This window comes from Cottoperca gobio, chromosome 21 (assembly GCF_900634415.1).
Source record: "Cottoperca gobio chromosome 21, fCotGob3.1, whole genome shotgun sequence".
Lineage (NCBI taxonomy): Eukaryota > Metazoa > Chordata > Actinopteri > Perciformes > Bovichtidae > Cottoperca > Cottoperca gobio.
In genome coordinates this window covers 14,937,095-14,963,827 of record NC_041375.1, presented here as the reverse complement: position 1 = coordinate 14,963,827, position 26,733 = coordinate 14,937,095, and the positions used below count along the sequence as shown (strand labels likewise).

The window sequence follows — 26,733 nt, the reverse complement described above, 5'->3', positions numbered from 1 at the left end:
TGCAAAGGGTGCTGGAATAAATAGGATTAGTGTAAGAGGTTGCTACTCTTATGTATTTATTTATTTATCATTACTTTTATTCAATATTTCTGAATTCCTGGCTACCAGTCGATTTGTCTATGGCACAGACCACGCACAACCATAATTGACTCTCTGTGTGCACAGTGGCATCTGAAACGCTGGAGGGCGTTTGACCTACTTCTGATTATTACATTTCATTGCACTGAGTCTCCTCAAACTCAAGAGCACCGCGACATTATCACATCTTGATACAGGTCCGGTATGTTTCGTTAAAGGGGTCAGGCCTATTTACTAACTTAAGGTGAGCTGCCAACAAACTGTGACAGATCGTGAGGCGCTCTCTGATAACTGCGTGCGGCACGGTTATCACTGGAAACAGGAACTATGTTTTTCTTCCTGCCGTTCACAGTTTCTCTTCGGAGCTATAACACTGTGACACGCAATCTTTGGAAGAGGGAAAAATAAGATGGCAGGTGCCAAAGTAAGTTATTTTCTCTTACACTTCTTTAAGGAATTGGTTACTCTTGCATACAGCTTTAATAACTAATGTTTGCCGTTTTAAATGTCTGATTTACAAACGTTAGAAACACATTGTTCTCTGTTACTGAGCTTCAGACGTTAAACGTTGGCGACATGTTGAGATATGTATAAGCTAACGCAGTCACGCCCCCCGTTAAATGTTTACAAAACATTGCAAAACTCATTATGTACTGGTTTTAACAGTGCGCGAACAATTTTCTGCCTAAAATAAGTAGTACCAATATTTGTATTTTATGTTTTCTGTAGTCAGCATTGGTGTTGTGCATGGATGTTGGGTTCTCCATGTCCAACTCTGCCCCGGGTGAAGAGCCTCCCTTTGAACTTGCCAAAAAAGTCATCCAGAAGTTTGTCCAGCGCCAGGTAAACTTCTCTCCACACATCTGCAAAAAACAAGAAACAAATAAAAACCTACTTTGAAGATCTGTGTCATCTTTGACACACACTGAAAATGCCTTTTGACAGGTTTTTGCAGAGACCAAGGATGAACTGGCTTTAGTTCTGTTTGGCACAGACTCCACCAAAAACTCCCTGGAGCAGGATGGCCAGTATCAGAACATCACCGTGCATCGTCACCTTAAGATGGCTGATTTCGAGCTTCTGGAGGAAATAGAGAATCAGATTCATCCAGAGAGTCAGCAGGCTGATTGTATCCTATTTCTTGATACTTAAAAATAAAAGTTTTTCAGTTAACTTTGCAAGTATTTGTGTATAAAGGCTATATTTAATAATACTTTACATTTTACATTGGAAGAATGTATAGGTAGAAGGTATTACATTTTTCTTTTTTATTCTCGGTTAGCAAATTGATTGTTTTGAGATTACTTTTATCAGACCCACTTTAAGATTCTTATTGTTTTATTGGATTTGTAAGTGATTGTTGCATCAAGGTGAAGTAAGTTGTTTTATTGTGTCTTTAAAGTTGCAATCGAAACACTTAATTTCCTTAATTTATCATTGTGAAGTAAACGTTGATAGCATAATGTAAGGGCTATACAAAAGATGATGTGTGAGAATCGGTTACCTCCTTAACTCCTGTTCAACAGGGCTGGATGCTCTTGTTGTGTGCATGGACCTCCTTAAGACAGAAACAGAGTAAGAAGCTGCCTGTATCTCATTCATAATTCTTACGATTCACCAAAAACACCAAATTACGTTTCTTTTCAGGGGAAAGAAGTGTGATCGTCTCAACATTGCGCTCCTGACTGACCTCAACAAGCAGGCCAACTCAGAGCAGCTGGATGTTATTGTTGAAAACCTGAAACAAGCTGGCATCACCCTGCAGTTTTTGTAAGGTTCACCATGTTTATTTAAAAAAATATATATAGTAAATATAGATCCACAAATGTTCCCAGTGAAGTTTAAAAAATAATTATAATTATAAATGCATTTGTGTGCGACAGTACTTCTTGTACTTTATTGCAGCCATTTCATTATTAATTATAACTAAAACACCCAGGACCGCCACTGTGCAGCATCAAAATCAGGCGAATTGTGGGACATATTGTATTTTGCTATTGAAACTTGCCATGCTACACACATTTTTTATTTTAGTACAAACCTACACACACTTTTCTTGATTTTCCTAATACGTACTGTTATGGCTGGGAATTATATCAATATTATATCAATATCATGATATAAGACTAGATATCCATCTAGATTTTGATATGGCAATATTGTGTAAGTGCCCTTTCCTGGTTTTAAGGTATGCATTACAGTAAAGTGATGTCATTTTCTCATCTTACCAGAATGTCCTATTTTTTGCTTTTACCCACTTAGTCATTATTTCCACATTACTGATGAATATTTATCAAAAATATCTTTATTTGATTTTCTTTTCTCCATATCGCCCAGCCCTACTTACTGTAAAGGCGATCTGATCAAACCTTCGATGTTAATTAGGTCTCTTAAAGTTAATTTCGTGTAGTTTCTAATGTCATTTACTCATACCGATGTATGTACTCCTTCCTTCTACCAAACCATTTTCAGTTTGCCTTTCCCTGCGGACGAAGATGAAGAGGATGAAGGAGATGCTGACAGTCGCCCAGGCACGGGCAAAGGTCTGTCCAGGGAACAGGAGATTGGCCTGAACATGGTGAAACACATCATGCTAAGCTTGGATGAAGAGGACGGCCTGGATCAAATTTACTCCTTTAGGTTGGTGGGCACGTATTCAACACAGGATATTTCTCATGTCTCACTTCTCTCTTCTTTTCATATGTTTTTCTCTCTGAATCTCATGGGGCTTTCTACATTTCAAAGTAGCTAATGCTCTTATTGGATGATGTCACATGACTTGGCTTTGCATGTGCTTTACTCCCGCTGTAGGAAAGCAATCGAGCAGCTGTGCATGTTCAAGCGTGTCGAGAGGAGACCCATGGCTTGGCCCTGTCAGCTGACCATCGGCAGCTGTCTGCCCATCCGTATTGTTGGATACAAAGCAGTAAGTCTTCTGTGAAGTGCACTGGATAAATATACACTACATGCTTATTACACATCTTTATTGAATGAATACATTCTGTGTTCTGTCATGTCTGAAAAGTGCTGTTCCACATGTTATTATGTCACTCTGAAGTTACTGTAAAGTCCCCTTGATTGTTGTTGTTCTTATCTGGTGTGGCAAAAATGTATTCCACTCATTGCTTACTGCAGATAATGTTTGAACACTTTGGTGTTTTTTGTTTACTTAGAATAAAATGAATCAAAATCAAGTTTCTGCCAGTATGTATATTTTAACTTAAAGTTGCATTTCATAGTAGTGTTGCACCGTTATGTTACGGTTTACTTCCACTCAACCATTATGTCATGTAAATACACAGACGACAGCTCATCAGTAATAGTCACAAAAGGTTTTCTCGTCCACAAACACTACTTACCATGTATTCCAGGTGACAGAAGAGAAACTGAAGAAAACATGGTCTACAGTTGACGCTCAAACCTACCAGAAAGACGACGTGAAGAGAGAGACAGTCTACTGTCTGGATGATGACGATGAGACAGAGGTGCAGAAGGATGACACTATCCAAGGTGAGAAAGTTGTTTGAAATTACACAACTCAATGTTGTACTTAGCACTTAATAACACTTTAAAAATGGCTTCTTTGTTATCCACAGGTTTTCGTTATGGGAGCGATATTGTTCCTTTCTCCAAAGTAGATCAAGACCAGATGAAATACAAGCACGATGGGAAGTGCGTTGCTGTTCTCGGCTTCTGCAAACAGAACATGGTATTATACTTGTTATGCTAGTGTGACGTAAATGGCATCCAAAACAAATCTCAGACCAAAAATATCTAAACCTTTTTTAAATATGGATGTCCCGAAGTTTGTATTTCCCCCCCCGGATCCCAATCGGTCTTTTAATATTGAGTATTTACCGATACCGAGTCTTGATCCGACACTTGTCTTTCCCTATACAATACAGCTGCAAAGTGTGCACTTTAAGTACATTAAAGTTATTATTAAAATCAATCCAATGTATATGCTTGAAAAAAATGTCTGTATCCAGGCTGTTCCTATATTTTTTTAATTAATTTTTTGCTAAGTCTACAAGCTAAAATATGTTTTTAGAAATTGCTCTTATCAATTCCACATAGTGCAGCATTGTCATTTTCTGTTGTAAAGCTCCGGTAGGGCAGTGTCTTGAAATGTAACGTTGAGAGGGTGAGGCGAACCGTCGCTCAAAAAGCTCCAAAAGATGGCAAAAACAAAATACCGTGCTTAGGTTTGTGCTCAACATAGCCGATAGCGATCAGTTAAAGAACGACTTGTTTGGGATCGTGACATCCTGCTTTTAGACTGAGCTAGTTACTTTGTTCACCTACTGTTTATTTTTCACTGCCTGTCTGCAGGTACATCGCCATCACTTCATGGGGACTCAAGTCATCAAGATGTTTTCTGCCAAAGATGATGAGGTGAGAATGACGGGACCTGCTGCATTTCTGAAGACTACATGTTGATACTGACTCTGTTTCTACTGTTCTGTCTGAGCAGCATGCCGGAGTCGCGCTGTCCGCTCTCATCCGAGCGCTAGATGAACTCGACATGGTGGCCATTGTACGTTATGCCTACGACCGGCGCAGCAACCCTCAAGTCGGAGCAGCTTTCCCGTGCATCAAGCAGGACTATGAGGTGAGGTCACAGACTCCTAAACATGCTGTTTTAACTGAATCTGTCAAACAGAGTTAATGGTCTGTCTCTCACCCTCAACAGTGTCTGATGTACGTTCAGCTGCCCTTCATGGAAGACCTCAGACTGTTTGCATTTCCATCTCTTGAAAACAACAAAAAGTTCACTCCGTCAGGTACGAAACACCTCACATTAACTAGCAAACTCACACTTTCATGTTTAACTGACTGCAGATTCTCCACAAGAGGGAGCGTTCCGGTCATCACCGCAGCAGCAGCTACAGTATTTAGACCTGCATGTGTCAACATGAACAATGTTGTAAACACACCCACACACAGTGGGTTGTCTACATTTTCTGTTCTTGTCTGCCTCGGCTCTTACTTTACTCGTTTATATGCGACACATGTTCAAAACCGCCGGCCTGATACTGGCTGGCACTGCAGCTCACGTCACTAATATTGTGTGTATCTGTTTAAAGCGATACATAAGTTGGAATGCTTCAGTGAGAGATGCAGGAATGGACTTGAGTGGACTGTTGTGTGTTTTGTGATTCCTCTAGACACCCAGCTGTCTGCTGTGGACTCTCTCATTGACTCCATGATGTTGGTGGAGGGGGATGATGATAATAATAAGCTAAAGGACATGTTCAAGGTCCACAACATTCCCAACCCTGCCTTCCAGAGGCACTTCCAGGTACGGCAGTTTGTATTTAAGCGATACAGTACTTCTATTACTTACGGATTCTAAGATGGTAAAGTTTTTTCATGTCCCGAAAAAGAAGGTATAATCTGGTTGACTAGAGCTTCACCAGCTCGCGGCTGTTGATAATAATCCAGAATTGCTTCTTCCTGTCTGTCTCACCTCCCCCACCCGACCTTTCTCTCAGTGTCTGCATCATCGGGCTGTAAGCCCCGGCACTCCTCTTCCGCCCATGGAGCCATGGCTGAAGGCTGCTCTTGAGCGCCCTGACGTCATTAATGAACGTTGCCAGGCTCCACTCGAGGAGATGAAGAAGAAGTTTCCTCTCACAGAAGTGGAGAAGAAGAAGAAGCTCAAGACTAGTGCTCAGATTTTTGGCAAAGAGTAAGTTTGAGTCAGTGTGGTGGTTGGCCTTGGAACATTACAGACAGGCCTGTTAGTCATGTAGTGAAAAGTAGTCGTGTTGTCCAATATAGTCATGGAGAAGATTTTGTAAAAGCATTTGGAATGGGATTTGTTTATTATCTTACAGTAGTGTTTGTGGTTTGTCTGTGCCGAGGTTTTACAGATTATAAAACAATTTTCAGTATTTTAACTGACCAAAACTACCTAAAAAAACAATGTATTTGTGATGTTTTGGTGCTAAACCTTCATCAGGCAAATGGTTTGTGTCAATGAGAAGCCATCCTAAATAGTGAGTGGCTGTAAGTCTGAAACCCAATAGGAAGGCATCAATACAATTACTTTACTCTATAACAATCATAATATCATACATGCTAGAAAAGTAAAACTCTGTATAGTAACAATCATAAATGTGCCTCAGAATTCTTAATGGGTAGATTCCTATAAAATTAATAATATATTTTTGCAGCTTTGATCTACTTGTCCCTCCCCTGCCTCATGAAATAGATGTGCGAAGTGTTCCTTGGTCTGAGTATTTTAGCTGACCCCTTGCGCCATTTACAGCTCCGAGGAGCCAGATGCCAAGAAGGCAAAAGGGAATGAAGAAGAGGAGGAGTATAGGCTGGCTGACATCGCCGAAGGCTCTGTTACTTCGGTGAGAATCAGGGGAGCTGGATGGCATAATAATCTTAGAGAGATAACCACTTTCTATTAAAAAACAGGCATACTTTAAATTGTCCATTTCACTTCAGTCCTCTCTAATTTTAAACATTTAACTAGGTGGGAAGCGTGGATCCTGCCAGAGACTTCCGGACTCTAATCAAGAAGAAGAGTCTTCCATTCGGAGAGGGTGAGGTCAAGCTTTTCTGTCGAGCTGGACTAATAAACATGTTTTCTGTATGTTTGTATTATAAACCATCATGACTCATGGTCAGCCCTTGTAATTGTGTGTATGTCTTTGTTTGGTTGTGGTGACCCCCGTGTCCTTCCCAGTCTGTCAGCAACTTACTCACAGGATAGAGCAGTTGCTTAGCAACAAGAACACACACTACTACATGAAGAGCATCACCTGCATCCAGGCGTTTAGAGAGCAGTCTGTTAAGGTAAATAAACGTTCACTATCTTCCATTTGGGGAAATGAATGTTTAAGTGGGGGGGGGTTTGTTTGAGTCTGTGAGAAATAATCTTGACGTATCAGAATGCAGAGTTTTGGTTTTGCTATGGAGATTATGAGTCAACTCGAGAAAATTGCAACGAGTCTGTTTCATTTCTCGCAACTTGAACCGAGGCCAGTTCTTGTGTGAGTGTGTGTTTATGTGACTGCATGTAGGAGTGAGCTTTTAGGAAACTTATAAATGGATTTTGAATGTTTCATATCTTTCTTAATACAGCTGGGGGATGCCAATCTGTACAATGGCTACCTGCAGTCCCTGAAGACAAGCATCCCGAACAGAGGGCTGGAGGTCTTCTGGGACCTGCTTGTTCAAGGTACGATAAGCCTCTTTACTCCAGGCTGCAGGATTTCTCTCAAACCACTCCTCCCTTGAGATGAGAAGAAATTCCACATCATTTCTTGAGTGCAAAAAGAGTAAATAATGGAAATGTCAGCTGATTGATGCTTAAAAATGCACCTGAACCTTTTTGGACTTAATTCTCGTTGTTTGATTGACAGATGCCATAACTCTGATTAGCAAGGACGAGGTTGAAGGAAGCACTGTATCCAAAAACGAAGCAACTCAGGTGACTCCCCGGTTAAAACCAGTGTGAGCTGTGGAGGAAACACGCATTGTTTTACATATTTGAAATGAAGGTGACTGTCCTCCTACTGACTGGAGCCTATTTTGTCCTCAGTTTCTGGTTACTGAGGAGAAGAAAGAGGAGGCAGCTGCACCTCCCGCTGAAGATACTGGAGATGTTGATGACTTGGCAAGTGGGGTTTTTGTTTAATTCTGACTTTTTAAAGTTTTAAATATTTAACTGCAGTGCCCCAAACTCAAGTAAAGTTACTTCCTGTATATTTGCTGGATGGCCTATTGAGACCTTTCGTATAAACTCTCCAGTCTTACATCTTTTTTTTTTTCTCTTCCTGTGCAGCTGGACATGATGTGAGAAAGGCAGTGAACATGCAGAGAAACAAGAAGAATGCATCATTCAGCTCGACCAGACCAACCCAGTTCAGCCGTCCATTGTTCTGCCTCCCATTGTTCTGCCTCCCACTTGTTGACCCCTGATACACATAACTTGATACTGAGAGAGTGCATACAGTAGACACCGCACAGAGGAGTGTTTGGCTAAGCTAATGTTTACACCACTGTCACAAAAACTTTTCCAAGTACTGTTTGTTGAGGGCTTTAGATGTGTTTTGTCTTAAAATGTCCAAATGATTGTAATTATAAATGAATATCTCGTTCTCATTCCATGCTAATTTTCAGTAATGGTGGATACAGTGAGTGTTTTAAATCTCAAGATTGGTGTACGGGTCCTTAGTGACTTTACAGAAGACAGTACTGCCTTGTCCAACAAACCGCAGGTTTATTATCTTAAAGCTTAATGGTTGATAACTGCTCGACTTGTACTTTGTTTTTGAATGACAAAACATTAAACATGAAAACAGTTTACCTGACAAATGTAGTAAAGCACAATGTTGTGGTGTCATTTGCAGTTTGTACAATGCAAAGTAGAATCACAGTTAACCAGTATCTCATGTTATAATGCTAGATTCATAGCAGTAGCACCAGTATAATGTTCATCCATGTGGCCTCTCTTTAACACACCCACTTAATGAAACGGTCAAACAAACTGGACCGGGACATATCAGAGAAGTCTTTTACTTTAAAGATGGCGTCTCGGTCGTCCATGGCCAGCTTCATTAGAACTTTTTGGTCAACGTCACTTCTTGTGGTTACCACTGTGGAGACGACCTGTGCCGCGCGCATGGCACTAACTGCTTCGTCGAGGTTGTTGCTGTCAGTGACTCCGTCTGTGATGAAAACAAACGAAACCTCTGCGTTGCGTCTTGTTAGTCGAGTTGTTCCTTTACCTAAGATGCTGTCGATGGTGTGGAGGATGGCAGGCCCTACGCTCGAAGAAGAATCCAAATATGGTAAGTTTGCTATGCCATTGCCGATGACAGTTGGGTTGTGTGTGAGAGGAAAGGCCACGTGGTTCTCGTTCTCCTTGCCGAACTCTATCAATGCCAAGCGGGCTCGCATTCGGTCAGTCTTGCTCATAGCCAGCCCCAGTCGATCTGCCGCCTTCTGCACAAATTCACGAACACGCTGGAAGTTCTCCATCCCAAGGCGCTCTGAGCCATCTAGTAGAAACACCAAATCCACCGGCCGAAGGACACACGGCGCTACATCCGGTTCTGTAATGAAATAAAACATGACTCATTAAGCTGCACTATATTATACCGGGAACAAAACATCTAGCTGTGAAAAACACCTACCACTTTTACAGGGGAGATCAGGGCACACAATCACCGGATCTGGAAGGGAAATTAAATGGATATAGGTTAGACAAATGGTAAGAAGGACCAGTATTTTCATTTTGCTGTGTATTGGTACAGGCTTACTAGGACAAAGCACATTCTCCATCGTCTGTAGGAAGACATCAGCCATCAAGTCAACATAGCGCTTCATCCCAGTGACACGTTCCTTCTTGTTACACGCGATCGACCCCAAGATCTCATCATCCTGTTTCTTTTTAAACATATCACCAACCCCAATGGCATTCACCACCACATCATCGTCGTTGCAAAGGTATTGGAGCAGATTCTCATTGTCGCGCGGGTCATAGCGGCCATCTGTGATCACCACCACAGATACTTTGGCTTGGGCTCTCTTGCCATCCCTGATGAGGTTATCGTAGGCGAACTTGAGAGCTGAGGGTGTGAAGGTGCCCCCGGCAATCCACTGCAGCTTGTTCACTGCCGTTTTAAATGCAGACATGGAGTTGATGTTTGGGTCATTGAGACGAATGGCTTCAAAGGTCCCGTTGTGACTGAATTGTACAACTCCGACTCTTGTGCCTAGAAGAGGGAGACACACAAAGTGACTTACTCTATAAGTTGTTCCTGTCAAACAAATCCTACAAAATGACCAAAACCATAAATGTGTTCGTCTGTCTCTCAATGCTTTACGAATGAACTACACGGGTAATACTCTTCAAATCATAAATATGAATTGTATCATAAATGAATTGTTGGAGTTGGTCTTTACATTGGATGTGTTGAAAGTAATTAACAGAAGAATTCCAACAAAGCATTTGTGATGTTTTGTGCTCCTTTTGTGAAGATTAAATATTAACTAGTTATAATCTGTACTTTGCCGTTCAGTCAGTGTTAATGACGAGGGTAGGCGCTAATTGTATATTCAATGGTGGATTAAGTGATTTATTCTTTGGAAACTATTAATTTATTATGGCCAACTTCTTGTCACTTGAAACTGTGCTCTGCTTTTGCTCGACTGTACCGGTTGATGACGCAGGGTCGTTTGCCATAGATCCCAGCCTGTTGATGGTGTTGATAACAAAGTTCTTTTCCAGGGTGAAGTTTGTCAGCCCGACACTCTCTGAGCTATCGATTACAAATACAATGTCCAGAGCTCCACAGTACTTCTCACAGTCTGAGACGAGAGACGAGAACAGGATCAGTATGTTGAAAGATATTAAAACGATGAAGCTGTGTTTGATCAGTGACTATATTTACCACAACAACCACACGTCTCCCTGATGTAAGTCATGACATCACATTCCTGCAGTGACGGGTGCGCGTGTTAGATACAACCAATGAAATCAAGTTAATATAGGATTTTGAAAAGGGTCTTGCTTTTTTTAAAGTTGACTCACATTGAGCCCAGGATCGCCCACTGATCCTTGGTCGCCCTGCACACAAAGAGAGAGCAATGCAATTGGAGCTCAAATTTGCATGCATGGCCAAGTCATTATTTCAGTGGTTGTGCTGTTGCTCACATCAGATCCAGGAACTCCTCTGGATCCTCTCGCTCCTGGCTCCCCCGACTGACCTGGATCCCCCTGCACAGAAAACATGTTTTCAGTGGAAGTGATATATTTTTTTATTGTGCATTCTTTTTCTTTCTTTCTGCAGAACGTTCCAAACCGCAACACATTTATTGTATTGTGTTTTACAAAGCGTTTCTTAAGAACTGAATGACTACATACATGGATGTTACTATGTGTTGATGGTTTACATAATGTGACCTCAAGAAACCTCACTGCTGCAGCTGGTGTCACATGATCTCTTGCGACTGTTGGTGTGTGTCCAAAAAAAATAAAATCTGCACCTGGTACATTATGTAGTGACTTCACAGTCGAGCTCCCAGCTAAACTGAAACGGTGCCTATTTCAATTACTATGCTGTCTTTTCTCACTGCAGAATAAGGCAAAGTGATTTGCTGGCAATCTAAAGGGTCGTTTCACCCCGATTACAAAAAGACATTTGCACTTAATCTCTAACTATGTATTTTTCTAACTAAGGTTTTGATATACTATCTGTATTATAAGATTTATAACTCAATCCCAATACAACAGAGGTGAATGAAACTTCTATTGGGGTGGATAAAGCCCTTATAAATCCCCAAAATCTCTTTCCAGAAACGATGTCTCAGGTACTCGGGACTATCCACAGAGCTGCCTGTGAAGCTTTCTTTGGAACTACTTTCTACTGAAGAAAGTGTCCCAATGAAAAGTAGTCTCATTGGGGTCTGTGCATTATCCTGGGACATTGTTTTTGGAAAAAAGACAAGTTGCTGTCAAGCTTTCAAAAGTAATAATTGAATGCTGTAAGCACCAAATTGTATCCACTTGTATTGTATCTCAGACAGATATCTAAAAGCTTGGATAAATAAGCTATAAGCTATGTGCATGGCTAGATATCATGAGTGGTAAGTGCTGACATTTTTCACCATTGGGGTGAACACAGATTTTTAAATCTTTGAGGCTGAGCAGCATGTACGGCAGTGTTTAGGATTTAGTGTCAGATTGCAATCAACTGAATCCCACTCCGCTCACCTCTCCCTTAAACCTGTCGGGAGAACTATGGTTGCATTCAGGTAATGTAAAAACGCAAAAGGCCCTCACTAGAGCCAGTTATGCTGCATCTACCGATTATTATCATTATTGATTAATCTGCTGATTCATTTCTAGATTATTCGAATAATCTTCTAGTCTATAAAATGTCCATCCCAGTTTCTCAAAGTCCAAGGTAATGTCTTTAAATGTCTTCTTTTGTCAGTTCAAAACCCAAAAATATTCAGTTTAATATGATATATTATGCGAGAGGCTGACACAGCATGTTCTGCCATTTCTGCATGTAAAATTACTTAAACAATCTAATATCAAAATACCAAAACAACGATTCTTAGTTTCAGGTGATAATACACTAATGAAAACATAGTTGTGAATATTTCTGCTCGTAAATCCTACACACTAGACCTTTAAAGCATTCTCTGCACATCATGAACATCGATTCTTGTTTTGTTAATCTATATTGATCGAAACACAGTTTGCTCTGACTGAAAACTGAAATTCAACATTTTGTCATTTATCTTACAGACTCTCCTTTTGGTCCATTGTTTCCAGGTTGTCCTTTGGCCCCACAGTCACCTCTGCCCCCCCTGGGTCCTATTCTACCTGGATCGCCTCTGTCTCCCTGGAAAGATCAGAGTAACTTAAGACTCAAGTATGAAAAATATGCAAGAATTTTGTGAGGTAAACCATAAACCGTACAGTGGATCCTCTCGATCCAGGGTAGCTGAATCCTGATCTTCCATTGTCACCCTTTTAGAAGAAAAAAGATTACATCCATCACAAGATGTTAGAGCATTTTACAGGATGCCCTAATGAAAGTGATACATTTAAATGTTTTACTCACTATTGGTCCATGGGGCCCAGAGTCTCCCCTTGATCCAGGATCTCCAGGATTTCCCATGGTGCCCTGCAACCACACAAGAAACATCCAATAAAGTTGTACCATCTATTGTGTACTTTAAACAATATTGTGTGACGATTTCAAAACACAAGCCCCAGCAAAGAGCAGTGTTGATGACACACGTTTCCTCCGAGGGCGCCTGTTTCTCCTGGATGACCCCTCGGTCCCGGTAGTCCTTGATCTCCCTGGAAAAGAAAACATAATTAATGTAAATCACTTTCACTTCATGCTGATGTGAATTTGACAAAGCACAGTACTGAACTACTTTCTTTATTTTCTTTTAATAGTTTATTTTTTCTTTTGCAGAACAATTTCCCAGGAAAATGTGTTTTCATCATTGTACTCTACACAGATGTCTGTCTGTCTGTCTGAGTTTCGATTAACTCACCAACCCCTGGACCAATCTACTTTACGGTTGGCGTGTGTGTTGCTGAGGGCCCGAAGGAGTGCAGTGCCGTGCGTGAAGGTATGTGGCTCAGTGGTTCTGTAGAAACTGTGAAAACCCGGCCGGATTTTGGATTGTGTTTGCGCTATAGACACTTTGGTTAGCGCAAACGCTGCAGACGCACATCATCCACACAAGAGCGCAGCCACTTCCGCTAACAGCGACTATCGGACGTCTCTGTATGTTTTCTTTCACAAAATAGTGCGCCTGTCCGTGCCATTACATTACCGGTGATAGAAATGTGTGTGTGTGTGTGTGTGTGTGTGTGTGTGTGTGTGTGTGTGTGTGTGTGTGTGTGTGTGTGTGTGTGTGTGTGTGTGTGTGTGTGTGTGTGTGTGTGTGTGTTTAACATATTAAGACTTTTATCCGTAGTGCTACAGTACAAGTGTTCGTGCAGCAGCGAGAGACCATCAGGGGGAGAGCGAGAAATATACACAAATATATTACATTGTCATTTATTTCCATGCATTCCGCTCAGTTTAATCTCAGTCAGAATAATAATAACACATCTAATGGTGCTTTGACTTTATTGAGGCCATAACATTTAATGTACTCATGAGCGTTGCTACCGTAAGCACGTGCATAGACTCACTTCGAAACCCAACAAGCAGCGGCTTGAGCACATCCCCGAACAGGCACTGCACTAGTGATAACAATCTCAGCTCAAGTTATTTCGGCAGCACACCCGGTACATGTATTGGTGGTCTAAAGAAGACTTGCTGTGTTATTGGGAGCAGCTCTGCCAAAATCCACCCAGAGCATAATCCCCTCACCTTTGCGCCCTTGAGTCCTTCTTTTCCTGGCTGGTCTCTGCTTCCCTGTGCCCCACGTTCTCCCTTGAAAATAAATGATTGTGTCAGGATTTGCATCGCACCATTTATCATTGACCAAAGTTTACAAGACACAACAGAGAGGCAGTAAATCTATTTCCGAAGAAAGTGGGAGGAATTTTCCTGAGAATCAATTTGGAAAAGCCCCATAACAACACAGAAACTAAACTAAATCCCTGATGATTTGAAATGTGGGAGTTGAGTTTTTCTTGGATGGTCTGCTGAGATTTCACAATGAGTTGGGATTTGGCTCTGAGTTCTTTCCCATCATGTTCCTCTTACACTAAGGGAAGTTATATTTCAGATGAAATTCTGTCGAACTGTATTTTGTGCAACTTTGCCAAGTTGTTCTGTAAAAAGCTAAACTTACCTTCTCTCCTTTTAGCCCATCAGGACCATGTCCTCCCTTTTCTCCAAAGTCTCCTCTCCTTCCCTGTTAATATTTATTTAATGATAAATGACCACAAACTGTAGTACATTCTCATAATGATAATATTTAATAAAAAAAGATACCTCTTCGCCGCTTGTTCCAGGCGAGCCAGAAGGCCCCTGCAAGAGTTGATTTGTTTTTATTTTAGAGTCATCTTTGTAACATCAATTTACAGTAATATATAACAGAAGTAATTATAATGAAAATAAATGTTCAGTACCAGAGGTCCCTTTTCTCCCGGTGGCCCTGGATTTCCAGAATTTCCGTCTTCACCCTAACAAACAGAGATTTTGTTTTTAATTTCAGCAGAATCATTTTCTGACAATGTTTCTGTTGTGTTTAATTTAAAGTTTACCTTTGGTCCTTGATCGCCCTCAGGCCCAGAGGGACCCGACTTTCCAGGGGTGCCTAGGTCACCCTAAACAAACAAACAAACAAACTTACACTCATATGACTGAAGACATTAACTAATAATAATAATAATAATAATAATAATAATAATAATAATAATAATCTTTATTTGTATAGCACCTTTCATACAATGATTGCAGCCCAAAGTGCTTCACAGCAGAAACATAACAATTAGTACAAGGACAGAATAAGAGCATTTACAGTACAATAATCACAGTGTTGATGTAAAAGAGTCTGAAGTACCATTATAAAAATAGCAGAATTAAAATAGTATAAAATAACATTGGCACACCATTCTTGTAAATGTTTTTAAACTATCAGGGCCATATTTTGAAACTAATGAAACAGTTTGAAACAACTAAAAGACCCATACAATTATTTTTCTTCCTTTTCTATGCTGAGTATTATCCTAATTCTGACCTGTTGGTGAAACAAGATTAAAACTCACCAAAGTCGATGGGATCGATCTCCTTTGCAGAAATAACATTGGTTATGGTAATAGGCTACATCCAAAATTGTGTATATACAGTTTATAGTATATACATCAGCAAAGTGCCATCCCTGGAGCTCTAGCATGGCTAATCACAGTTTGCAAAATACTTAATTCTCAACATGTATTTATTGTGCCTCCTTTTATAGTGAAATGAAAATAATAGATTTGAAATAATGATAGGCTACTGAAATATCTAAACTATTGAATGATTTCATGTTCCCCAGAGGATGAATCCGTTTTGACTTTAGTGATCCTTTGACTTTTCCTTTAGTGCCACCAGCTGAGTGACATTTATGGCTTTGAGTGGATTTCTGTGGCATTTGGTTCAGACATTCACGTCCCCCTCGGGATGAATTATAGTAACTTTGGGGATCCCTTCACTTTTCCTCTGGCGTCATCATCATGTGAATTGAATTTATCAAATTCTTTATGACTAAATGCCTGTTAAACTTATGACATTCCCATCCGCTTCAGCTGTACTTTTGGTTTGATTTTAGCTAATGCTAGAATACACGCTAAACAAACATGGTGAACATAGTAAACATTATTGTGAGTATGTTAGCGTTAGCTCAAAGCACTGTGGCCTCACAGAGCAGCTAGCGTGGCTGTAGTCTCTAAGAAGTTGTGTTTTTATCTGCCGATAAGTTAAAGGCGAGAGAGATCCCAGTTCTGGTTTAACACGGACCTTTTCTCCGTTGATACCGGTTGGCCCAGTGTCCCCAACATCTCCATGGTAACCATCTGGTCCCTTTAAGACACAAAAACAAATGATTATACAGTAGTTCAGTAAAGTAATCTTTATAGCTACATGGCTGATGGATTATTAATATAAGGGTCATTCCAGAATTGGAGGACATTTCATGTCCCACATATAAAAAGTCTAATAATCCATGCCTAAAAAGCTAAACCATGCATTTGTTGTGTTAAATATACTTGTCTTGAGACAAAATGTATATAAAGTTGCAGAAAAAGTTGTTTCAAAATATTATTTAAAATATCAAATAGCTCCACCCATAAAATAGCATTTTTCTCTTGTCCCAGCTTCTTGGTGACCAACTTGCATGTCAAATATAACATTTAATATAGGGTTTTTATTTACTTTTTTTGGTAATATTCTATTGATATATGTCTGTTGTAATGGTGAAATAATTATTTTAAAGTGATTAATGATTTTACCAAAGATAAACTTTCTCACAAAAAAAAACATTTTACATTTCAACTCCAACACTTTGAAAGCAACATGTGAAAAATAATTTAGCATAACTACTAGACCTACCTTGTCACCTGGATCACCTTTGCAACCAGGAGCTCCAATCCGGCCAATTTTACCCTGAATAAATCCAAGAGACAATGATATCAGGATAATGAACAGATTAAATGATGGTACACTGTACGTTTTACTTTGTCGTCGTGGGCTCACCTTATGACCGTCGACTCCATTCTTGCCAGAAAGTCCTGCCACACCCTGAGTATTTGGACGCCAGTGAAGACAGAAGATTAGCTACTGTATGCAAACATTGACAGTGTTGGATGCGGTTTAAAATATGTGCAAGTACAACATTAAAACCGTTATTTACCTTTGATCCAATTGCTCCGATTTCACCCTGACGAGGTAAAGAAAAGCCATTAGTTTAACAGCATTGCATTCAATTGGACAGGTAAGGTGGGGATATAAAGGTTTAACTCTCACCGTGTCACCCTTAAAACCAATCTCTCCCTATATCAGAGCACAGAAGGAAATGTTAGTGAGATAAAAGAAATGACAACTTTGTTAACTTTGAGCACACAAGATCATCAGTCAGCGGGCCTCAGCAAACCTTTGGACCGGGATGTCCGATTGGACCCTCAATGCCACCATCACCCTGTAATATATTAAAACATTTAAAATTAAAATCATACAATAATGTTTCTAAAATGTTTCAGTGTAATATCGATGCTAACTTCTACTTACCTGTTTACCCTTTGCACCGCTTGTCCCAGTATTACCTCTGTCTCCTTTTATACCCTAGAAATAAGACATGTCAATATTTAAACAAAACAATCTTGGGTTAAGCAGAAATATATATTGTTTATATATATTTATTTAGATTTAGTTTTTTAATACTTACTTTTGGACCTCCCCGCCCTGATGGTCCAGGCATCCCAGGAGCCTCATAGCATTTCTGTTCATAACACTACGATCAAAGACGACAACAAATCAATATTAAATACATGAAAGCATCAAAAACAACAGATTTGACACAAGTTAAAGAAGAAATGTGTCCCTTTTTTAATCACCAGTCTGTTTATAACATACACATAATCATCTTAAAGTCTTTGTTACCTGTAAGTAGGCTTGATGTTTCTGCAGAGAAAAAACAACAGTAAGTGAAAAGTACCTGATAATGATACTGTAATTTAAATCTGAATTAGAATATCAACATTTAAGATAGGGGCGTCGCAATATACCGGCATTGACTATAACCTTGAAATTAAAAAAATTAAACATAGATATTATGTTAATAATACACATTTGTTAACGTCGAGTAAAGAATCCAGCGCCTCCTAAATAATTTCCATTTCCTTTTTTTGTACACTTTCGTTGCACTTATAGTTACATACTCTCTCTCCACCTCCCTACACTCGTATTTTGCGTGTAATTAATCTGCCAAAGAAAGAGACAAAGCACACAATAAACTAATTCAAAGACGAAGTAGACCATTATCATTATTATTTAAAATGTTATATAGATATTGCGATAATATTGTTATTGTGAATTCTTTTGGCCATGATAATCTTGTAGTGAAAATCTGATACCCTGACAGCCCTGATTCAAGGTAAGAAAGGAAAAAGATTTCAGATCACCATGATTTTTATGATACGATTGATGGATTCAGTCTTTATTTCTGGTTTCCCACCGACGATGTCCACAGCTATGTAGTCATCTCGGTACACTTCAGAGGGAGAGCCGGCTATCTCCTTCAGTCCTAGTTCATTGACGCTCCTGGACGCTGCCACTGAGAAAATTTTGATATTTTTATCCCGGGCCCTCTCTGCCTCCATCTTTATCCCTCCACATTTCTCTGCTGTCACGTGCCCGTCAGTGATGACCACAGAGAAGAGGACGGCCTTCGTCCCTGAGTAGTGGTGGGTCATATGGTGAGCCATTTCTCTCAGGGCGCAGTCGGTGTGGGTGCCTTTGCCCTGGTATATAATCCCATTGAGGTTCCTGATGAAGTTCTCCTTGGTCGTGAACTGACTGAAGACAAAATTGTCTTCAGAGAAGTTCAGGCCTCCTATGGACCAGGAGATCTTGATCTCACCCCTGTACGTCTCGTCATCCAGCTTTTGGGCAAAAGTCTTGGTGAACTCTATGACTTTATTCACCAGGCTCCCAGGGGGGGACTCCTGTAAGGCGATGCTCTCTGAGGTGTCGATGGTGAAAAACAGCTTGATGGGACATTCAATAATCCCAGCTGCAGGAGAAATCAACAAAAGTGTAAAAATCTTTACTGCTTTATTGCACTTTAAGTGTAATTTGTGGCACCAGACACAAATGTAACTCCCCAAAGCTATAGTTGATGGTTACTTTTCAGATTCATATATTCATACAAAATAAATGATACTTTTATGATCTATTGTTATAGATTAAAAAGTATATAAAGCGAATAAAATGAGCTTCACCTCGACCAAATACAACATTAATGTACCGCTTGCATGTTAATGCATCAATTTGAATTATTTGATTATTGATCAATAACATACATAACATAACATAATGTTTACTTTTACTTTTGATACTTTAAGTTCATTTTGATGTCAATACTTTTGTTGTCTGTAATTTTACTTACACTAAGGACCTGAATACTTCTTCCACCATGAAAAAGGAAAATACATTATTATCATATTCTATTGAGCTAGGAAGGAATGAATGGAACTCACTCTCACAACCTTGAGGTCTGGGCGGGGCGGGAGGTGGAGTTGGTTCTGGACTGTCACCTCGCCCAGATACTGGTCGAGGTCCACGAGGCGTCAGACCTTGAGGTAAAGCAACTTGGAGCATGCACAGAAAGATGAACACAGAAATCATCGCCATTTTGTCCTGCAAAAAAAACAAGCCAGAGAGCAGAGGACCGTTGTTGAAGGCTTACTTTTAACTCCAACGCTCACTTTAAATCCAGGAAATAGCTGTCAAACAAGTGAGTCTTCACAGCAGGCGTCTCCAGAGAGATTAAGAATGTTTATCGTTGTTTTAAACAACGTCAGTGAATAACCACACTGAGGAAAATGAGGACAATATTTAAAATGATGGGTGAAATAACATTTAAAAAAAACACAGAGACAAGTCTTTGTGTAAAGAGGGCTCAGATTTAAAGACTTGCACTGCTTGGTGCGAGCTGACAGGACAGTGGCGTACTGTAGGTGAGGATTACTTTTACTAAAAGAACAAAATAAACATTAACAAACTACAACTGAATAAAACACAGATTAAACTCTTGGTTTACTGTAACCGTAATCCACAATCCCATAATCCCATAACGATAGAATCCCATAATGTCATAAAGATGACAATAGATTATAATCTACAACAGGAAATCAGATCCAAGACAGTCGCTGTCGGTGAATTTAAGTACATTTACTTGTACTATTGAGGTACTTGCACTTTACTTGAGTGTTCCCTTTTCATGCTGCTTTATACTTCTACTCTACTAAAACCCAGAGGGAAATATTGTACTTTTAACATTTATTTAACAGCTGTAGTTACTCACTATACTTCACATATTCATATTTTACATGGGATAAAAAGGATTAAACTACCAATCAGTATATAAAGTAGATACACTTTTGTTCCACAATCATTATGCAGAATGGCCCATTTCAGAATAATGTATATTATGTTATTGGATTATAATTATTTATGTATTAATGTGAACATCATTTTAATATTCAACAATTCAATACTATAATATAAACTAATATTAAACACTGAATGTGGTCATTCTGGTCCTGATGATAAGCCTACTTTTACTTTTAATGCTTTACAGTAATTGTCCTCTTACTTTAACTTTACTTTTTGAATGCAGGACTTCCACTTGTAAGAATATGTATGTATATGTAATTGTAATTTTAATCTCTTTACGTCGAGTTATTTTCTTCCAAAAACAAAAATGAAGTACATATGAACAGAGGACTAATTGCTTCTTTACCTCAGCTGCTCCTCTGGTCGCTGCTGTACACACTCCACCTCACTAAACCTTTAGAAAAAGGTAAAACAAAGTGTACTCACCGCGGCGACTGTGCGAATCTGTGAGACTCTCAGGAAGTTCAGTTTCCAGAGACTGTGAACTACAGATAATCATCTCAAAGAAAGTCTCCGCATTAGCCAACTCAGGCAGGGTCAACCCTTGGTCGAGGAGCCGCCCTCTTAATCTCATACACGCATACACGCTCTCGGAGTGGAGTTTCATTGGCGAGCTGATGTTTAGATCATCGTCTGGTCTTTGACATAGCAGCTGGAGTCAACAGAGACAACGGTCTCCAGCGATGGTGTAATTCTGATTTAAATAAACACAACATGATTCAGTAAACTATTTATCTGCCTGATTTGACAGAATAAATGTGAGAGTCACAGGGGGATTCTCTCCAAACAGCAGCTTCAGCTCCACTGCTTCATATCCTTACATGGAGAGAGCTGCACACACTCACAGTCTGTTTAGATTTCAAGACTTTACAGCACCACAGATGTCATGTTGGAATTTAACTGCTGCAACTACCCAACAATGAACTATTTGTTAGTCAAGTAGTCAATCATCTTATTTTGATGATTGATACATTCAATTTAATCTTTTTAAAACAGTACAATGTTGCACTTGACATTGCAGTGTCGGGCAATCAAAACACAACAATTCTATCCACTGACTTTACATGGTATACTAATGATTTATAACAGCAGCAACCAGGAATGTTTTAAGGCATGCATTAATCCCAAACCACACTTTTCTTTTCTGTTGCCAGCAGGTAGGACTTTTCTCCACTTGCCCCAAATGACCCTGGCCTTTGTGTTACTCACCAACACATATTGTGTCCAAGGTTGAATTAATTTTCCTTCTCAAAACATTTACAAAGCTGCTTTTTCTTAAAAGTTTGAAACTAATTGTAGGCCTACATTCTTTACAACTATGTGTATGTACTGACAATCTTCTTCTTCGCTGCCTTTGCTGGCCCATTGCTGGCCCATTGCTGGCCCATTGCTGGCCCATTGCTGGCCCATTGCTGGCCCATTGCTGGCCCATTGCTGGCCCATTGCTGGCCCATTGCTGGCCCATTGCTGGCCCATTGCTGGCCCATTGCTGCATTCCTTGATCAGTGGAATCAGCCACTCTTAAAAGTTTGGCTCCAAAGCGCTACTAGTGGTCAAAAACTCAAAAAGGGCACCTTTAAGTAAAGGACCAAATATTTTCAAAATGTAACTCAATGTCAGGTTACGTTTAGATACCACTTATTTCTTCAATGTTTTTATTTAGAACTTTTTAATGTAACCCAAATGTAATTACATTTTCTTTCACTCTTAGAAAACTAAATGTGAATATCTGCTGTAAAAAGAACCACACATAGGTCCTCTGGATTTAATGGCCCTCGAGACGTCGCAGCGTGAGCTTCGTATTCACTGCCATGAGACATACAATCTCTTTTTCATTGTCTCCTGAAGGACGTTTTCTTATCTGTGATAATCTACGTTGCACGCTGTAGAATCTCCAGCGTACAATGTAGATTATCACATATGACCTGTCTTTTCATGGCCCCATGATTTAATTATTTTCTTTTTTTAAATTATAAATCAAGGGTAGAGACGTGTCCCCTCTGCAGTAACTGTGGCGAGGTCACTCGGTGGTCCTGATGATTGAAACTTTATGCTTCATTTAACTTTAGTATTTAAAAGCAGGAACAGAAATGCTTTGATGAAAATGTTATGTGAGGCTCTTAATAGAGTCGGGAGTATATAACTTCCCTTAAGTGTTGCCATTGCTGACCAAGGACTCCCACCATTATGAATCAATTATGTTTTTATACTGGGATGCATTAAATGCTGGGGTTAATCTAAAGAGGCGGAGCTTGTTTCTGTAATTATGCATTCTTTTTGGTTACACAATCATTTGCTAAAGAGGCTTACAATCATAATGTGTGTGACCACCACCTGCTGCAAGTATTGATGTAGTCTATGCTGTTGAGGAATTAAGTAAAGAAAACATTTTGTTATGTTAATTTCTTTAATTGAATTTAATTAAAAGCTGTTGATAATTTATTTTTAATTTATATTTGACTTTCAGGATTGAGTATTTAAAATAACTTATGCTTAGCAGCTACATTGTAAATCCATATTCCGTCATTTCCATTAGCACAGACAAAACCATAACCAGAAGATACCAGGAGCGATGTAGCTGCAAGCGTGTAGAGAAGGACATCTAAGGATAGTAGAGAATAGATGAGAACATAAACCATTTGCTGTTTATCTAACTCTGATTGTGCACGTTACTTTAAGGATGCATCCACCCATATTTGGTAATACAAAGTCTCTGTCACCACTAAAATATGATCCTCAAGGGAATGGTAAAATCTTCACTGTCCAAAAACAAAACAAAGAAAGGAAGAACATTGAAATAATATACTAAAAACATAAAGCATGAGTGAAAAGCAGGCCTTTTTCAGCAAGCAGCATTATTGACCAGAACACCATCAAATCTGGAAATGAAATTGGTGGCCGATAGTTAAACAGGGAAATTTGGGACTGCTGCTCTTTTAGGATTGGACATTTAGATGTGCCCTAGTTTGAGAGATGCATTTTAATCAGGTCACACACTGTACGGACACTATGACAATCAGCAGGAATGCACAAGGCGGTTTGTTTATCGACATTCAAAGGGAGCGTGCTCAGGAAGTCCCTCATCAGGGGCTAGAGAAATGCAGTGGTACTGCTATTGGCCAGCTCACAGAGTGCTGCTGCTGCTGCTGCTGCTGCTGCTGTGTGTGCCCTGGGTGGGGGTGCATTTCTGAAGAGATGCTGAGTGAGCAAGTGAGCGATTAAGAGAGAGGCAAGCGATCTGAGATTTCTTTCTCCTGTGAAACATTCTTTTTAAACGCCTGCTGCATCCAGATGAACATTTACAGGTACAGAGCAGCTGTGCACCGTGAGAAGAGCAGCGTGGAACAACGTTTATAGTGACCTCCATAAACTAGGGCACACAAGTGTTTTACACATCACAGCTATGACACCCATATGTATGATGATATCAGCTAAATAACAGATTACTTTTATGGCAGATGAACATTACATTGTCACATTAAATTGTGATTAGGGGAACCCATAAATGTTACAGTTTATGAGACAAACTTTGTATTTCTTTTTCTTCTTCTTTTTTTTAAATATAAAAGCATCTCTACCACCACTAGGGACAACTATGGAAATAAGTCTGGAACTTATCATTTCTATCAAATATATTACATTTTTGTATATTAAATCAAATCACAATGTAATTTAAGATCGGGGTTGGGGGAATACTACTACTGGATGTGGCCAAAGTAAATCATTTTCAAATTCTTCACATACTGTAGTGGCATTAACGGCAAATGCTTAAGTATAAGCACAAACATGAACATAAGGATTATTATGCAAATGTTCTCCATATTGAAATTGATTATTATTACTGATGTATATATAGATATTTGAGCATCATTTCAGTTTTGCAGTTTATGTGGTGGAGCAAACTTTATTGGTTAGATTAGTCTGTAACAATGCATCATATTTTACAATCTGGTCACATATTTTAGATGTCAAATATTTGATTCTACAAAACAAGGGCTGTACAGTACCATCGAGGACACTGCGCTTATCCTCTGTTTTTATTCTTATCTTTGTGAATTTCTGTGTGGGGAATTCATGATAATGATTTAAAACTGTATATCATGGTTTCACACAGACAAACACAATCTATGACAGGGAACAGGGTGATCTCTATGCTACACTGTTCACAGAGAGATGCCAGCATGACATTACACTCCTTCTTGTAGTAGTAATTGCATTACTGCAACTTTACAGCAGACTATAAAGCAATGTTGAAAGTGCATACTGAGAGTTGCCTCTCTAGACCTATAAATTGCTGCCTACACAATACTGCCACTCAGTGTGAATATAAAGCTGGCTTAACTCAGAGTAGACAGAGTTGTACATGTCCTCAAGAGCAGTACACCAATGAGTCACCAGGGGGAGAACACAAGCTACAAAAACACTTTACTGAGAATCATATCTATTACTGATGATAGGAAGTACAGAATACCTTTCATCTTTTCAATTGGTGCCTTGCTTTTATAATTCTAGTTCTACTTAATGGAAGATAAAGTATTGACTAAAGTAATGCGTGTTTCTAGATTTAAAACCCCTGAATGGCGTGTAAGTGGCTCAGTGGTTTTATTCTTGTCGTTTAACACCAAGAAGGTTGTGTGTGTAAATCTCTACTATGGACTTCCTGTTTGGAGCTTCTTCTTTTGTGTGTGTGTGTGTGTGTGTGTGTGTGTGTGTGTGTGTGTGTGTGTGTGTGTGTGTGTGTATTTCCTCCCACAGTCTAAAAAAATGCAGATTAGTTTATGTAAATTGCATGTTTATGTTTTTGTGATAATTCAGTCTAAAGATTCGGCCTCGGGCTTCAGCATCCCCAGATTCTGATCAGTTATTAGAAAAGTATAGAAAAAGGAGAGATGTGTCTACATTCAAAAAGAAGAAGAATCTGACCATAAGTGTTAAAGCTGCCTCTCATGCAATTTATCCCAGCATTGTCACTGACCGTCTATGCTTCCTGGCCTCTTTATAATAACTGTCATTTCATCTCACCTCAACAAAACAGAGAAGCACTTCAAAAATTGCTTTTCATTTTCAGAGGTAGCAGAAGTTGCAGGGAGTGAATGCAATGCTTTCTGCTCGTCTGATTCAGACTTCAGATGACCTGCATGAATAGCACATTAGCTGAATGCAATTTACCCAGTTTCAAAGGTTCACTGTTGTATATAGTCTGCAAAAAACCTTTTTGGGTCAATTTTATGTAGATGAAAGCAATGCGTACAATGGTTTTGTTACAGCGTGCAACCAACCAAGAGAAAGACAACCCGTCTGAAATCACTGCTCCGTATGAATTTCACACATTCATGCTCTGCAAAGTGTCTCAATTATTTGCTTTAGCAGCGATGAGAGGAATATTAAAAGCCTTAACATTTGATCGAAAATGTGATTGATGAGTTTCATGAAGGACTTTTTGTCGTGTTTTCTGCTGGGAGAGGAGTGTAGAGATATCCAGCGACCAAATGAAAACCTGAAAACTATGAATGGGAATGGAAAGCACACCTTGAAAGGGTTGGTGTATTGCTTTAAAGTTAAGTTATTAATACAGCATTAAAAGTGTAAAAAACATAAATTTCAACGTGCAGTATGTTACTTCTAAAGCATGTAAGAGATATGATCTCATGTGCAACTGAGCACACTTAAATATTAACATTACAGGAGACGTGCTTCATATTAATCCTGAAACATACATTCCTATATGCATTTGGTTGTTTTGTGAGTTTTATCAAAGCTATGTATGCGCCTGAGTTCAAAGATACAAGGTGTAAAGAGAACTGAGGCAAGCAGATTGATGATGAACTCTATGCAACCTCCCAGCTCTTTGCTAGTTGCTTCTATACAGCAGCTCCCTCCCATTGATATAAGCCCTTCATGGCTTAAATAATTCAGCAGAAAATCACGGTGCTTCCTGATTCTCTGCAGGTACTGGCATTTGATTATGATGAGGAACAGCAGAGTTGTAAAATAGCACATCCATCAGGTATCGTTGTGATTAATTACTGTAGGAGGAATACTAAAGGCTAAACAGAAAGCAGGTAACGCAATTCATGATTATGATTTGTTCATCTTCAACACAGCAATGAACAATGTTAAACAGGTTAGTAGTGTTATATTGACAAGACAACGTTACCAGTGTAATGTTACATTGCAAAAACAAATTGCATGCAAGCTCAGTATCAGATGTATTTTTAAGCTAATTATGTTTTTTAATGTAAAGCATGTTGGAAAAGACTCAAAGGCAAATCTGTTTTGGGCTTTTTGCTTGTAATGGATAATATTAGCATCACAATTCTTTTTTAAGAGTTTTCAAATTATACACCGTAGAGTTATGAACAGTGTTTTCCCTGCACGGCATCACAGTGTCAGTCCGTTGAAGTTGTGGGAAGAAATGTGTAGCATGAATAAAGCCCTCCGCCCCCCATCTCCACCCTGCTATGAGCATGTTTCTTCTTTCCTACAACATGCTTTAGAGATGTAGTGTCCCTTGGGATAAAACTGATCTCTCGTGGACATGAAAAAA

General features: G+C 39.4%; 2 protein-coding genes across 3 annotated transcripts; one reads left to right on the top strand and one right to left on the bottom strand.

The window, feature by feature from the left end:
• Positions 1-340: 340 nt before the first annotated feature.
• Positions 341-8,419, top strand: LOC115026243 (X-ray repair complementing defective repair in Chinese hamster cells 5). Its single transcript, XM_029458970.1, has 21 exons — positions 341-502; positions 808-921; positions 1,024-1,207; positions 1,605-1,653; positions 1,726-1,848; positions 2,551-2,718; positions 2,890-3,004; positions 3,450-3,588; positions 3,675-3,787; positions 4,411-4,473; positions 4,553-4,690; positions 4,772-4,862; positions 5,247-5,380; positions 5,574-5,770; positions 6,353-6,443; positions 6,569-6,638; positions 6,782-6,891; positions 7,180-7,276; positions 7,461-7,528; positions 7,640-7,714; positions 7,883-8,419. The coding sequence occupies exons 1-21, from the start codon at positions 488-490 to the stop codon at positions 7,895-7,897; spliced, it is 2,169 nt and encodes a 722-aa protein (XP_029314830.1). The 5' UTR covers positions 341-487; the 3' UTR covers positions 7,898-8,419.
• On the bottom strand, positions 8,301-20,741 carry LOC115026237 (collagen alpha-2(VI) chain-like). Of its 2 annotated transcripts, none has more exons than XM_029458960.1 (28): positions 20,613-20,741; positions 19,268-19,427; positions 18,191-18,801; positions 17,670-17,690; positions 17,455-17,520; positions 17,298-17,351; positions 17,164-17,208; positions 17,037-17,063; positions 16,924-16,950; positions 16,767-16,811; positions 16,623-16,676; positions 16,032-16,094; positions 14,798-14,860; positions 14,663-14,716; positions 14,526-14,561; positions 14,383-14,445; positions 13,956-14,018; positions 12,860-12,922; positions 12,681-12,743; positions 12,536-12,586; positions 12,360-12,458; positions 10,760-10,822; positions 10,637-10,672; positions 10,497-10,542; positions 10,261-10,413; positions 9,363-9,818; positions 9,237-9,275; positions 8,301-9,155 (listed from the first exon to the last, which is right to left on the bottom strand). In XM_029458960.1, the coding sequence occupies exons 2-28, from the start codon at positions 19,419-19,421 to the stop codon at positions 8,554-8,556; spliced, it is 3,117 nt and encodes a 1,038-aa protein (XP_029314820.1). In that variant the 5' UTR covers positions 19,422-19,427; positions 20,613-20,741; the 3' UTR covers positions 8,301-8,553. The 2 variants fall into 2 exon arrangements, with proteins under 2 accessions (XP_029314820.1, XP_029314822.1); XM_029458962.1 differs by having other exon boundaries at positions 20,533-20,671.
• Between the last annotated feature and the right edge of the window lie 5,992 nt (positions 20,742-26,733).